Raw genomic sequence first — 16,085 nt, forward strand, 5'->3', positions numbered from 1 at the left:
GGGTGCCTGTAGTCCCAGCTACTTGGGAGGCTGAGGCAGGAGAATGGCGTGAACCCGAGTGGCGGAGCTTGCAGTAAGCCCAGATTGCGTCACTGCACTCCAGCCTGCGTGACAGAGCAAGACTCTGTCTCAAAAAAAAAAAAAAAAAAAAGAAAAAGAAAACCACAAACCACATGCACTGTTTGAGAGAAAGATAATATGAACCACATTCAATCATGGGTGTTTCAGTCAACGACGGACCACATATATGTAGGTGATCCCATAAGATTATAATGGAGCTGAAAAATTACTATTGCCTAGTGATGTTGTCGCTATCCTAAGGTCCGAGTGCAATGAATTACTTGTGTGTTTGTGGTGATGCTGGTATAATAAACAAGCCTACTGCACTGCCAGTAATATAAAAGTCTAGCAGACACAATCATGTACAGTACATAATACTTGATAATGATAATAAATGACCACGTTACTGGTTTATGTATTTACTATACTTTTCATCTTTACTTTAGAGTGTTACTCCTTCTTACTAGGAAAAAAAAAAGTTAACTGTAAAACAGCCTTATGCAGGCCCTTCAGGAGGTATTCCCCAAAGAGGAATTATTATCATAGGAGATGACAGCTCCATGTGTTTTACTGCCCCTGAAGACTTCCCAGAGGAACAAGATGTGGAGGTGGAACATAGTGATGGTCCTGACCCTGTGTAGGCCAAGGCTAATGAGTGTGTCTGTGTCTTAGTTTTTAACAACAAAAAAAAAGTTTAAAAAGCTAAAAAAACACTTTTTAAAAATAGAAAAAAAGCTTATAACAATATAAAGAAAATACTTTTGTACAGCTGTACGATGTGTTTGTGTTTTAAGCTATGTTATTACAAATAAGTTGAAAGGTTTTTTTGTTTGTTTGTTTTTTGTTTTGAGACGGAGTCTCGCTCTGTCGCCCAGGCTGGAGTGCAGTGGCGCGATCTCGGCTCACTGCAACCTCTGTCTCCTGGGTTCAAGCGATTGTCCTGCCTCAGCCTCCTGAGTAGCTGGGATTACAGGTGCGCACCACCAAGCCTGGCTAATTTTTGTATTTTTAGTAGCGAAGGGGTTTCACCATGTTGGTCAGGCTGGTCTCTAACTCCTGACCTCGTGATCCGCCCGCCTTGGCTGCCCAAAGTGCTGGGATTACAGGCGTGAGCTACCGTGCCCAACCAAAAGCTTTTTTAAATTAAAAGTTTATAAAGTAAAAATGTTACAGTTAGCTAATGTTAATTTATTATTGAAGAAAGAAAAATCTTAAAAATAAATTTAGTGTAGCCTAAGTGCACAGTGTTTACAAAGTCTATGGTAGTGTACAAGAATGTCCCAGGCCTTCACATTCACTCACCACTCACTCACTGACTCACCCAAAGCACCTCCCAGTCCTGCAAGCTCCAGTCATGGTAAGTGCCCTACACAGGTATACCATTTTATACCATATTTTTACCATACCTTTTCTATGTTTAGATACACAACACCATGTGTTACAACCGCCTATAGTATTCAGTACAGTAACATGCTGTACAGATTTGGAGCCTAGGAGCAATAGGCTATCCCATATAGACTAGACGTGCAGTAGGCTATACCAACTAGGTTTGCATAAGTACCCTATGATGTTCACACAATGAGGAAAACGCCTAACAATGCATTTCTCAGAACGTGTCCCTGCCGCTATGGGATGCATAACTGTATCTTATTTTAAATTTTCTAGTGACCACATTAAAACATTAAAGTGAAACAGGTGAAATTAATTTTAATAATGGATTTTCTTTAACCCAATATAGCCAAAATATCATTCCAACATGTAATAAATATTAAAAATTGAGATATTTTACTTTTTCTACAAATCTTCAAAATCCAGCATATATTTTACACCTAGAGCAAGTACATTCCAATTCAGGCTAGACACATGTTGCATGCTCAATAGCCACATGCTGCCAAAGGCTACACACTGGGCAGAAAAGCCCTGAGACTTCTGGTTCCCTTACTAGGGGATATTTGTCAGGTTCTATGGTAAGCACCTCAGGCTCACTCTCACTGTCTTGTCTCCTTCATCACCATAACAATCCGCGGAGGTCTATACTATTACTAGTCATATCTTACCGATGCTAGTGGAGGATTTTCTATTACTATCTCCACTTATAAATGAAGAAATGAGATAAAAGAATTCATGTGGTAGCTATGAGAAAGGAATAAAATGGGTGCTGATTCTAGACAAAAAAAAAATCCTAAAGATTAAGAAATAGCAGGAATTGGGACATATCAGAAACACTAACCCAATGAGATAAAAAGCTCAAGATAAGGTCTATGCAAATAAAATAATTTAATAGAATATTTGTTGGTAGCTTGACTCTTCAGAGGTTGGAAGGCAGAGAAATGTTAGTTGCAATTAGCAGTCATAGAAAGATAGAAATGGGAGGTGGTTTTAGAGGGGGGAAAATGCCATGTACCGTAGTATATGTATGACTGTTGCTTTAATCCTTTCTTCAAAAAATAAAATAAAATCAAACAATGTATTTAATGTTATTACTTAGCAACTCTACAGCTTTAACAAGCACAGTAAAACATATTAGCTATTTGACCACAGGCAAGTTACTTAACCTGGTAACAATTTTCTCATCTGTAAAATGGGTATAATAATACATATCTTACAAACTAGTTGAGTAAAGGGAAATTATATATATAAAGCAAAAAGTAGGTGCTCAGTGAGTGCTAATAAAGATGATAATGTTCTTGCAGAGAGTAAACATGCAAAACTTGAAATTCTGCCTGCTCTTAGCCATGGCAAGGAATCAGAGTAATATGCAGAGAAACATATTCTGCACAATCATATATGGTTTTTAGATAGTAACATGAAGTATTAAACTTAGCCCTGAAAGACAGGAAAGAACACTCTCTTTCTACAGAGGAAATCTTTACAAGATTTAGACTCTTACTAGATATTAGATATACATGAAATGCCTTCTTTACCGGATCTGAGTTTAAATTAAAACATGCTTTTTTTCCCCTTTTCCTCCTGTCCTCTCAGATGTCTTTCTCACCTGTCACTTCTTTCTTTGTAAATAAATAATTTTGTTTATAGCCACAAAACTCTCAGAATCAAAAGGGAAATTATTTCCAGGCACGTTATCTTTGATCTGCTAGGAGAGTGTGGGAGAGGGATCCTCTGGCAGAAAGCAAACTACTTGAACCCAACTGTGTGCCTGCTCCCCAAGTCACACAGGTATACTGGAGCCAGCATTCATACTTTGTTCTTAGTGAACAGGCACTCTGGACATACTTGCTAGTGACACTTGTTAGAGGTGCTAATTATAATCAGCTGCAGTTGCTACCATGGAGGTAACCAGCTCTGCCCAGTGGGTTCTCCTGTGCCCTACAGGCCCATTAGGGGAATCAGCTGTTGGTGACCTCGAGTAGTCAGGTAGTTTATGGGCAATAATTTACCTAGAACCTGCTTTGTCCTCAGAACTACCTTTAAGGCCAAAAATAGTTCTCAGTGCAAAGCAGGAAATAATGCAGTCAAAAAAAAAAAAGAGAGAGAGAAAGATTGGATTGGTACTTTTATACAGCACTATTTTGTATTTTGCCCATGTGGAAATTCAGTGATTACCATAAAAGGCCTGGACACGGTAACAGCTTAAGAGTATCAGTTGACAATATGGCTGTCCAAATGTGGGCAGAAGATGTGCTTGGGGACATCCATCAATCATCCATGCCTATGTTTATTCAACAAACATTTAATAAGTTCCTACTTTGTGCAAGACACTGGGCTGGTGGCTGAGCATCCAACTGCAAATAAGGCATACCTCACAGTCTGGTGGGCAAGTCAAGAAAATAAACAGATAATTTTAATACAGGTCATCATATTGAGAAGGGAACAGGGGATAAGGGAATTAGAGTAGGAGCTTGGAATTCAGGGAAGTACTTTAGGAGCAGGCAATACCTTTGGGGAATCTCAAATGACAGGCAAATATTAGTGAGGCAAAAAGAAAGGGGAAGGCAAAAGGACATTCCAGGCAAAAGGAACAGCTTGAGCAATGTGCCCCAGAATGAAGGGAGAGGAAGAGGAGAAAAGCAGCAAGATGCTTGGAGATGGAGAGGATTTAAAGACAGGTGAGTGCTCCTGAAGCACAAAGTTCAAGGTAGGGAGCCATGAAGCTGCAGAGGTAGGCTAGAAAATAAGGTTTGCCAAGGTAAGAATTAAGAACCTCATCTTACAGGACAATGAGTTATGTCAGGCACTAGCTAGGGAAGTGATATGATCAGATTTGTGTTTAGAGAGACTGCTGCTGGCTGGATGAGAGCTGTATGGGGGAAATATAAGGGGACAATTCAAGCAAGAGGTAGGAAAACCAGTTATCCAGGAGAGAGATGGTGAGGGCCTGAGTGAGGGCAGCAGTGACTGAGGAGGAGAAGACAGCTGAACCGGAGAAGACAGCTGAACCAAAGCAGTCATTGTCAAACTGAGCCCTGTATCCACACAATGGAATACTCTTTAGCAACAAAAAGAAATGGTATACGGGTACATACTGCAACACGGAAAAACCTAGAAAACATATGCTAAGTGAAAACCAGACACAAACGACCACCTATTGTATGATTCCATTTAGATGAAATGTCCAGAAAAGACAAATCTGGAGACAAAAAGTAGATCAGTGGCTGCCTGGTACTTGAGGTAGGGATCTTATTAGGGTGATGGAAATGTTATAAAACTGCATTAAAAATGGTGAAGGTTGCACCTTAAAAATGATGGTTGGTAAATTTATAAAAATTATTTAATGTACACCTAAAATGGGTAAAATTTTTGATGGATAAATTTTACCTCAATAAAGTTGGTTAAAAAAAAAAAAAAAAGAGCATGGTCCCAGATAGCAGCATCAGCATAAGCATTACCTAGGAGTGTGTTAAAAATGCACAGACCGCACCCCAGACCTGAATCAGAAACACAGCGGGTGAGCCATAACAATGGGTGTTTCACAGGCCCTCTGGATGATTCTGATGCATACCAAAGTTTGAAAACCACTTGATTAGAGGAATATTTAGGAGGAATAATCAACTGGACTTAGCAGTTAAAAGGGAAAAGGGGGTCAGAACAGGACAGTTCTTAAAGAGTACTCCCAGGTTTCCAGATTGGGGAGCCACATTGCTGGTGATGCCCCCAAATGTGATTGGGAATGCAAGAAGGCCAGGCATTATAGCAAGAAGTTTGCGGTGCTGGTGGGGCATCTAGCAGGAAGGCCCAGCAGACACTGCATCTATGAGTCCAGCAACACTGAGTTCCAGGCAGCTAAGGACTCAGAAGTCCACTGTAATCACCAGCAGGCTCCTGGGGACCTTAGCTTCTGGACACAGCAAGAAGGTGACTGGGATGTGAAGAAGATCAGTAAGGGAATCTGAACTGACCTTTTAGAAGTTTAAGAGGGGAAGAAGGTTAGGGCAGTATCTAAGCAGGTAAAAAGGGTCAGAGGAAGCCTATTCTAGAATGGGAGAAATTTTAGCATGTTTTGTTGACAGAAAGACACAGTAAGAAATTTTGAAATGGGGTGGTGGGGGCGGTGGGATCATGTATGAATCAAGTCCAAGAAAAGGCAAAAAGGAGATATCTCCAAGGCAGTTTGGTCTTGGACAGAAACCGCACACATCCTCTTCTGAAACTGGAGGATATGGATGTGGATGCTTATGCAGTAGGAGAGTGGGGAATTAAGGAATATTCCAATGGAGGGACTTGATTTTCTATAGACATTAGGACAAGGTCATCTACTAAGAGTGAGGGGGCAGGGGTTGATGGGATGGTTTAAGAGTACAGGTTTAAGGTCATTTTCGGGAAAAGAAAGATGACCAAGGGCAAGAGTGAGGCTGGCCAGGCTGGCTAAAGCCAGCTGGGAGGGAAGACGTGAACGCATAGGGGCACCAGACCATGAACTGTGAGATTCTCTCTAGCACGCTCAGCTGCCCTGAAGTAGAAGCCAAAAACGCAGATGCAGTACTGATGGGGATTTGCTAAGGAAGCAGAAGTGAGGGGTGTGAGGGTTCATAAGAGAGTAATTTAGATCATCAACACAGGATGAATCTTGGGTTAGGAAGAAAGGGAGGTCCAGAGAGGGCTGCCAGGTAGGTGGGAACCAAGGAACCAGAAACCTAGAGTCTACAAGAGTTACAAGCAACAGATGTGGAAAATGAGACCATGAATACAATGGAAAGACAGGAGGTTGTGGGCCAAGGTAGAAACAGGAATCCAGCCATCTGCTGGTGAGCAGTGTTAGGTGTTTCCAGGAACAATGTGTTTCTAGGGTGGGTAGCTTGAATGCCCTGGTTGAGGTGACAGGGCCTTATGTGGAAAGCAAAAAGGCCTTAAGCCCCGAGCCAACCCAAATGCATTGAGTGTTAATTAAGAGACATATAGTAGGCTAGCAATTGGAAAACCAGCGGAGAAGCAAGAAAGACAGCAGTGCATCTGTGTTTTCTGCTTCTACTTGAGGGCAGCTGAGCGTGCTGGAGAGAATCTTACAATCCATTGTCCAGCGCCTCTATGCATTTGCATTTCCCCTCCCAGCTGGGCTTTGACAGATTCTGTCAAATCTTCTACACAACAGGGGGTGCTGCTCAGGTTTTTAATCCTAGGAAGCACTGTACATCCTCCACAAAAAGAAGTTAATAAATTTTGGCTGCAACAAACAGCTGTAGCAGGTGTTTATAAGCTAATCAATGATTGGAAGTGCTTTGATAAACTGACCCAGTGTCCTCTCCTCCCAGCGTGGTGCCTGAGAAATGAAGGTGTGAGTTCTGTGCTCCTGGGATCATCCACTCCTGAACAACTCATTGAAAACCTTGGTGCCATTCAGGCAAGTACTGCAGCCCTTTCCAACATCAGGGAATTTAATGGTGCCTTTGAGGCTATCTCCAGGCAGTGTCCCAACTCTCCCCCTCTCTGTCCTGGGTGGGGCAAGAGTAGGGGGAACAAAGGCAACAGAACACTTTCCCAGTACATGGATCCAGGGTTGTCCTCTGCCTATGAACAGGCAGTATTCCCAAAGCTCATTTCTTGGGATGGTTTGTTTCTGTGGAAGAGTGCATTGCAGTGTTATATGTGGCAACTGACTTCCCAGGCCTCGCCATAAAAGCCGGCCTGATAACTTGCTTGGAAATTTAAGTCATAGGACAATATACATACATCATTTACTTGTTTGTTCTTTCCACAAATATTGCCCACCTGCTGTGTGCTGAGCCCCTTCTTGCTGTTCCCTGAACATCTTGTATTCCCCCTCCCATGATCTTTTACGATAATGTAGTATAACTGCCTGTCTCTCCTGTTGGACTGCAAGCCCTCTGAGGTCAGACCTGTGTCTTTGCTTTTCCACTGGTTTTCCAGTTCCTAGGGTACTTACTACATGTCCCTTAGTTAACACTCAAGATCTATTGAATAAATATTTGCCATGTTTTAAGAGAAATGGGCTCAAAATTCTATTTTGGACTTCCAGGATCACACCTCCCTAGAAGCAAATTTAGGAGGCCCATCCCCATTCCCTATCCCATGAGATGGCCACTGGTCCAGGGCACTAGATGGGGCCTGCAGCCATATTCTGGGGAGCCTGTAGTGGCAGTGGGTGGGTTGAAAGGATGTTCCTGGGAGCTCTAACTAGAGGGGTGGAGTTTAGTATCTATTGTGACCACCTCCTTTCCCCAAAGGCCACAACTAGTCCTGAGCCTATCCTACTCTCAACCCTGCTAAAAGCCCTAGGAACGATCCTGCCCACAATTCCTGCCATAGCCACTACCTGGTAAGGTTATCTATTTTTCTCCTGCTCATGGAGGAAAAGAACTGTCTCACAGCTTCTTCCCTATCTACCTGTCCCTGCAACAAGCACACAGCCCTGTTACCATTCCCAAAAGGAAACAGGTGGAGGTAGCGACAAACATGATTTAAAATCCTTTTTAAAAATAGCCCAGAATACACTGTGGAATAAATGGTATAGATCCCTGCCCATTCCCCCAACCTTTCTTAGGACTGTGCAGCCGTGTAATCACCTCTGCCTCTCTGCTTCTAACAACTCCCATATCCAGCCCCATAACTCCTACTGGATTCTGTGAGGTTCCCTGTAGCTACGTGAGGAATTCTCCCTCTTATGTTCATTTATGCTCTGGGAAAAGATAAGGGTACACAGTGATGAGGGGACAGAACACTTTGTACAAAAAAGAACTGAAATTCAATCCAATGATTTCAGTTTCACTAATATTTATGGAGCACTTATTCTATGCCTGGCATCATGCTAGGCAGTGGGAGGACTGAGATGAGTAAGAACAGGACCTGGCCTTCAAAGAGCTCATGTGCTGGCTGAGAAACAGTGAATTAAAAAATCTATCCCTTAATTCATTCAACAGATCTTTGAGAGCCTATTGTATACCAGGTACTGGAGATAACACAGGAAAGAAGAAAAACACTGTCTAACCTTCAAGGGATTTTTTACGTGCCAGTAGGAGAGACAGATAAATATGCAAAATGATTTCAGGTTGTGAAAAGGGCTATTAAGTAAATAAATGTTTATTTTACTGAGACTGAGAAATGGGTGAGCCTACATTAAATGTTTTTGCAAAAAGCCCCTCTGGAATATGTTTATTCCGAGGGCTTCATGTGCCTTCATTTTTTACATTCTTTGACAACCATTCACATGTCTTCACACAGCATGTGAAGAGTCCAGGAAAGTGCATTCCAGGGACAGGGAAGAGCAGTGGAAAGGCCCTGAGATGGGAAAGACCTTGACTTTTCCCAGGAACTGCCAGCTAAGGCCAATGTGGTCAACACGTAGTTGAGCACAGGGACAGCAGATGTACTGACGTGGAGAGACAGGCAGGGCCAGGTCTCGCAGGACACCATGGGGTTAGAGTTCATGCTACATGTAACAAGTCCTTGTGGAGGGTTTTAAGAGGAGGGACATGCTCCTATTTGAATGTTTGAAGGTCACTCTGGCTGCCATGCATAAAGTAGAATGAAGGGCAAGGGCAGTCATCCAGGCAGGAGGCGATGGTGGCTTGAATGAGGGTAGTGGCCATGGAGGGGGAGAGAAATGGATGGATTCTGCAGGTTTGGGAAAGAGAGACACCATGGCTTGGCAGAAGAGGGAGGAATTGAGGATTCTTATCATGCTAATACAGGGAGATCACTGCCATTCCTGGGGGCAGTCATAGTGCCTAGGGATGGCATATGAGGCAAGTCTAGGGCTGAGTTTTAAAAGCTGTGGAAATAGGCAAGGCAGCTGACAGGGAAGGGGACATATTTCAGAGGAAAACTCTTGAGTAATTTTTCTTCCCAAAACATTTCCTCCCTAGCAAGGCTTTGGCTGGCAGCAGGATGAGGCTTTGCCTATCCTAAAGGGGACATTATCCATGCAGCAAGACTGCTACCATTGCGGGCTTACCAATCCTCCCCTGTTCTACTTCACCTCCCCCATACCCAGCACTAAAGTCCACCCAAGACGAGTTGTGATTGGGCCCCACAACATGGTGAAAAGCAGACTGGGTGACTAGGGGTGCCCAGCAGTGGTGGGACTGGCTGCAAAAGGATAGAAAATACGGAGCACCAGCAGTTGTAAGAAAATATTTCTAGTAGGCTGGGAAGGCAGCTGCTTCAAGGGATGCCATGTGCCTAAGATGTGCAGGAACGAAGGGGCGTATATAAATCAGAACCCGACAGATGGGAGAGACAAGAGGAGAAACCACAGCTGCAGGCAGCCCACCTTCACCTGCACAGGTTCCATCCTCCCCACTCCCACCTAAAAGGTGGGAGAACCGCCTCTCCCCCTCCTCCTCACATGCCTTAAAACCCTTCTGAGGCTTCCCATCACCCATCAGAGAAGGCCAGGCTCCACAGCAGTTGGGCCTCATCACTCCCCACCACACCTTCCTGGAATCTCAATCTTGAGCCGCTCTCAACCACTCAAGAGCTTCGGCGATAACAGTGGCCCTCTGCCTACAAACTGACCACTATCCCAGCCTAGCAAAATCCTACTCCATCCCCAAGTTCCAGATCAATAGGAACCCAATCCTGGGAGGACTTTACTAATGCCCAGCCAGCCCCAGCAACATTAGCCAGACCTCCCGCAACCCACCACCTATCCCAGGCAGTGTAACATCAAGTTTGCAAAACTAGTAGCCTGTGGGGTGTTTGTAAAATCTGTAGTAGTTTACAATGTTTCAAAGTGGGGCTTCTCTTGAAAATTCTGGTCTTGTGATACTATGTCTTGTTTTATTCGAGTACTTTTATGGTTTCATTTTTTTAATGTTTAAATCTCTTTCCTATAGAGATTTGCTTTGGTGTAATGAATGAAGGATTCTTCTCCTCACGTGGCTAACCCGCTGTATTTTAGACAAAAAAAAAAAAAAAATCCAACAAATCCAATTTCTAGGTTTTTGGTCTCATTGTTACAATCTCATTTTAAATAACACATTAGCTGTTTGGACACTGAAATTCCAGAGCTAGTGGGAAACCAAATTCTTCCTTCAGCTTCAGACAATAAAACATTAACCAGAATGAAGTTTCCCAGGCTGGCAGCTCTATTTTGCCAAACCCTAAGGCTTCTGAGGATAGCACTTGACTGGAGACAAGGTCACCTTGGCCTGCAGGATTGCAACAAAGGAAGAATGAGGTTGAAACCTCAGAATTGGTCGTCAGAATTGTATTTCACCACAGTCTCCACACAGGGTCAGACTTTTCCAGTGAGAAAGTCTGCCTTTGTCCCTTGTCTTATGGTGTAATGTGTACCCTTGGCCCACTTCTCACAGTAAATGCTAGCCTTGGATGAGCTCATCCTTTCCCGGGGCTTCAGTCAGCATGTCGGTGCAAATGACTCACAAACCCTCAACTCCAGTACTCCGGCAGCTACTAAGCTCCACAGCTGCACTTGCAGCTGCTCAGTCACTCCTAGGTGGATATTCCACAGGCACTTTACACTCAACACATCCTATTCCCTCCCAACTTCTTATTCCCCAAACTATTTCTCCTTTGGTTTCTAATCTCAATAATCAATACCAATATACTTCTAGTTACTCAGTCTTGAAACCACCATCTTCCCCCAAAATGTCTCTCAGGTCCACTTTTCTGCTCCACTGCCCTAGTTAAGGCCCTATTGCCTGGCTTGGATTGTAATACATATCTAACATCTGTGTCCCCTTTCAACCTCCTCCAGCTCATCCTTCAAACTACCTCCAGGTGTCTGATAGGGTTACTCCTAGATCAGAAGTCCTGACAGGTTCCCCACTGCCTAAAGTGGGGACTCCATAAAATGGCATTCAAGGCTTTCCACACTCTTATCCCATTCTTACCATCCGTATCCTGTTCTTAGCATCCCCACACCTACACCAATCACTGTATACTATCACTCCAGTTCACTTTTCCATGCTATTCCATCTACCTGGGATGCCTGTTAAACCCCAGCCATCCTTCACCAGGGATAAGACCACCAGTCAGAATAAATCTCTCCTTAGTCTCTAGACCTGTGCTGTGTACTACTATGGTTCTAGCCACATGTGGCTATTGTATGCGGGAAAGATGGTGAGTCCAAACAGAGATGTGCTTTACGTGTAACATGTTCACAAGATGTGACTTAGTACCAAAAACAACTGTCAAGTATCTTTTCTATATTGATTACATGTTGAAATAATGTTTTGGATATAATGAAGTAAAAACATGTATTAATTTCACTGTTCTTTTTAAGGTATCTAATAGAAAATTTAAAATTACAAATGTGGCTTGCATTATATTTCTGTTGGATAGAGCTGCTCTATATTTCTATGAGCCTTCACTTATGCCTTTATGCCTTCATTTATGCAGTCAATCAGCAAGGCCCCTGACCTCAAGGAGCTTACAATGTGATGGTGTTGGGGGCGGGGGGCTTAGATTTCAGCTGTGGTTTATGAAGATATATGATTCTAGATTACTTTGCTAAATATAGAGCACAAAAAACTGAATGATCAACACTGCTAACAATATCCTTTGTACTTCTCCTCCTGCTCTCAGGTTCTCCCAAAGATGACATCACATGTGGTAAATGAGATTGATAACATACTGCGCAACAAGCCCTACAGCAAGAAGGACTATAGATCATAAGGCAATGCATGAACCACAGAAGCTGCATGGTTAAAATAGCGGCCTGTGCCCAGTACAGAAAGGTGTTACTAACCAGTCTTTTGAATCACTTAGCAGCTTGCTGCTCAACCTCTAGTGTCCCTCCCTGGATTCTTTGAGGTGTCTGCTGTCGCTACCACTGTGCACATCTGAAAACTCACAACCAAGAAAATCCATTCTATTTTCTTATCTTGGACTGGAGTCACCTATTCTTGCATTGCTGTATACACCTCATGCTTATGCAATGGGAAGAATATGGGGGCCGGGGGGTGTGGTACTACCTTCAGGCATTTGGTAACTCAAAGAAGGCTGTACAGATATATTTTTTCAAAAGAACAAAATCCACAGATGCAATGTGAGTTGCATAAGAAACAGAGTAGATAGACTAAATTCAGTGAAGGAAAAGAATTGAGAGATTTTTCTTAGTAAATAGATTATTGTTAAGTAAATAGTTATTAAAAATATCTCACTGCAAAAAAAAAAAACAGTATCTTCACTCAAAAGTCTTGCTTGGAAGAATAAGCAGAAAGAATTTTATATATTTTTTTTCTATTTTCACATTCATACTAACAAGTTTTGTTCCATTTGTTATTCAATAAAACAAAAATTTCTAGGTATTTGTTTTATTACCTTTCAAATATTTACTGTTGCTTGGCCCCAAGAATGGCCTTGTACAACTTATCCAGAATGTCTATTAGGATTCTAATGTTATGTCCACTTACAAGTAGAGACAGTAAAAGGATGAATACCCAATCTTTAGTGACATTGCAGCTGATTTATAAAAGAGAGGGCTACACTGCTATGGAAACTTAGCTTCAAAGAAAATGCAATGTATCTGCAATTAGGTGTTCATTTTTTACTACATTTTATTAAAACCTGCTTTATACTTTCAACTGCTTATAGGCACAACTTCTGCAAGTTTAAATATTTGAGCTTTACAAATAAACATACACATGCTCAGTTTTTTAAGTAAACCTGTAAAATACCCAGGAAGGCAAATGTTCATTGTTTAATTAGCACTGGGATTTTATAATATAATGTTTGGTATTTTTGAGGCATTGTTAACATGAAAGTCAACCACTGGCTTTGTGAAAAATGCTATGTCACTATTCAGAATATGCTGGGTAAATTAACGTGCCTAGTGAAAAGCAAAATGTTAAAGAACTTCTGGTTCTATAATCATATTATATGCACTAAACTATATGCATGAAAGTTCTTTGCATGGATTAATGGGGCTTACCCTTGTTGCACTCGAAATCTGAGGTGTATCTAGCCCTGCCACTATTGGCTACTTACCCTCATTAATATCCCACTTGAGAAAAATTGTGAGACTATACTGTGTCAATATCTGTAAAAAGAGAGAAAACATGTTTTGTTTTTTTTTTGAAGGGGGTGGTGTGGGAGTGGCCCTTTAACTCTATTTGGCTATCTGAGGATGTACAAAATTCTCATTTAATTTTCTGGTCAGCAAGTTCCCCACACAGAAATCACTCTGAGGTTTACAGAAGAAGAACTGTAATATTATTATTTTAAAATGCGATTTTCTGTCATTAGTTCTAGATATGTACTTCATGGTTAAATTCTAAATCTGAAAATGCTAGTGGGAGATATCAAGAAATTTTCTTTTTGATTACTAGTACCTGTATTCTAACAGAGAGTTTGAATTTTTTGCCCGTGTTATCAGAATGATGGAAATTGATCATTTTTTTCAGTTGTTCATTGTGTATTCAATCCAGCGAACTGCTGTATGTATAGAGGAGCTGAGGTGCTGTCTAATGGGAAATGTGATTTGATTTATTTGCTTAGAGTAATAAAAGCATTTTGTGCATTCAATCTTACAATAGATTTTATCTGATCTTTCACTGTAAGGCTTATGTGTATTTTCCATATATTTTACATGTGTATGTTTTACATATATGTGGCCATAAATTAGGCAATAATCATCTAAATAAAAATTACATTGGCAGCTAAGCTGCACTGAATACTCAACAGAAATAGTAGTGATCAAAAGTCTGAGATTTAAATTGCAATCCAAACATATTCTATCAATCAATCAATGGAGATTAACTACTGAAGATACCATTTCTCACTGGGTTTTAGAACACTCTGCACTAAGGTTAAGGCTTCACAAATTCACTTTTAAAAACTTACTTGCAAATCAAAACCAAATATAAATATTATGGCTTAGCTGTGGGAACAGCCAGTTTTTTATATGCGAATCTGTCATGGTAAATATACTAATGTATTTCACAGTTAGTTATGTCCTTAAGAAAAAATTCCACGCACTCTTATTATTTTCTTTTCTCTTCCAAAAAGAATTCCCTGGCAGAGAATCTATCATTCCAAAAGGTAACCTGGGTACCAGCCATCCCTATATGGAAATCTCAGGCAAACTAGAAACCCTGTGTCTGGCTTCCCACTTTAAGAACTGTCACTTCATCTTCTTCATGACAAGAGTGCCAAAGTCATGAGGCAGATGTCAGAGCCTGAAGGAAACTTAGCCATCTGCAAAGCCATCCCTCTTTGACAAACGAGCAAAGCAGGCCTGGATAGATGAAAAAACTTGCCCAAACTCACACACTGCTAGTTGATGGCAGAACCAGGCCTAGAACCCAAGTATTTTGTGTTCTAGTTCAGTGCTCCATTAGGTAGATTTTTTTTTTCTTTTTAAGCTTTAAAGAAGAAGTTTTATGCAGAAATTGTTTGTGAGAATGTTGAAGTTAAAAAACTTACTTATTAATCCAAACTCAGAAATCAAACAGGGATAAGTCAGCGAAAAGATGATATATTGAAAATTCATGAAGGCCAACGAGAAGTTAGCCTCTATCGCCCTGAAAATTTAAACCAACCCCCCCAAAAGACCCTCCTAATCTATTAATTCCTCTGCTTAGGAGTCCCAAGGAAGTGAAAGAGAATCCCTTAGAGCTCTGATACAGCTATAAATTGGTTTTCTCCATAAATGTACACATACATGTATCCTTCGATCCTGTCTCCAGAAGCAGCAGTGACTGGCACGCACACTGAAAACAAAGAAATAGGGCAGGCAGGAAGGCACAGCAGGTACATACTGGCAGAGGCCTGATGTCTGCCCTTTACTGTAACTGCTCAATGCCTTTCATTGCCTCACATACATTTGATTGGTAACTACAAAGATGTGCATTTACATGTGTGAGATATTAAAATGATGGTTACATGTATACATATGTACCAAACCTGCATGGTCAGCACATGTATCCCAGAACTTAAAGTAAAATAAAAAATAAAACAATTTGGAAAAAAAAGATGGTTAATGTAAAATAATATAATAAAGATTACGTACTTCATCATAGGATTCTTATAAAGAAGTGTAGGGAAAATACAAATTTTAAGAAGCAAAGTTTAATCATACTTATTAAGCAAGACTTTTCACAAGAATTGAGTATAAATTCAATCTCCATATTTAACTTCAACCCTTGTTTCAAATTATCCTTTCCAAGTTTCAATAATATGGCAAATAGGACAACCAGTAAACTTTTATTGCTTAAGAATATCAATCTAGGCCGGGTGCGGTGGCTCATGCCTGTAATTCCAGCACTTTGGGAGGCCGAGGCAGGTAGATCACGAGGTCAGGAGATCGAGACCATCCTGGCTAAAAGGGTGAAACCCCGTCTCTACTAAAAATACAAAAAAATTAGCCGGGTGTGGTGGCGGGCACCTGTAGTCCCAGCTACTCGGCAGGCTGAGGCAGGAGAATGGCGTGAACCTGGGAGGCGGAGCTCGCAGTGAGCCAAGATAGAGCCACTGTACTCCAGCCTGGGTGACAGAGCGAGACTCTGTCTCAAAAAAAAAAAAAAAAAAGAATATCAATCCAAGATTTTTATTAAGTTAAAATGAAGGAACTAAAAATAGGTAAATGAAAATGTTATAACACTTTAGTGCTATTTATGAGTATGAACAAAGGAATTTAATCATTT

General features: G+C 41.3%; 1 protein-coding gene across 3 annotated transcripts in view; it reads left to right on the forward strand.

The window, feature by feature from the left end:
• The window catches only part of KCNAB1 (potassium voltage-gated channel subfamily A regulatory beta subunit 1), a 418,964-nt gene extending 404,991 nt beyond the window's left edge, over nucleotides 1–13,973 (forward strand). For all 3 annotated transcript variants that reach the window (XM_034957646.3, XM_003830650.5, XM_003830649.6), the window contains exons 13-14: nucleotides 6,768–6,856; nucleotides 12,025–13,973. In XM_034957646.3, coding sequence (XP_034813537.1) covers nucleotides 6,768–6,856; nucleotides 12,025–12,114 — 179 coding nt within the window. In that variant the 3' untranslated portion in view covers nucleotides 12,115–13,973. The remainder of the gene's footprint in view (nucleotides 1–6,767; nucleotides 6,857–12,024) is intronic.
• The last annotated feature ends 2,112 nt before the right edge of the window (nucleotides 13,974–16,085 follow it).

Source organism: Pan paniscus, chromosome 2 (genome assembly GCF_029289425.2).
Source record: "Pan paniscus chromosome 2, NHGRI_mPanPan1-v2.0_pri, whole genome shotgun sequence".
Taxonomy (NCBI): Eukaryota; Metazoa; Chordata; class Mammalia; order Primates; family Hominidae; genus Pan; species Pan paniscus.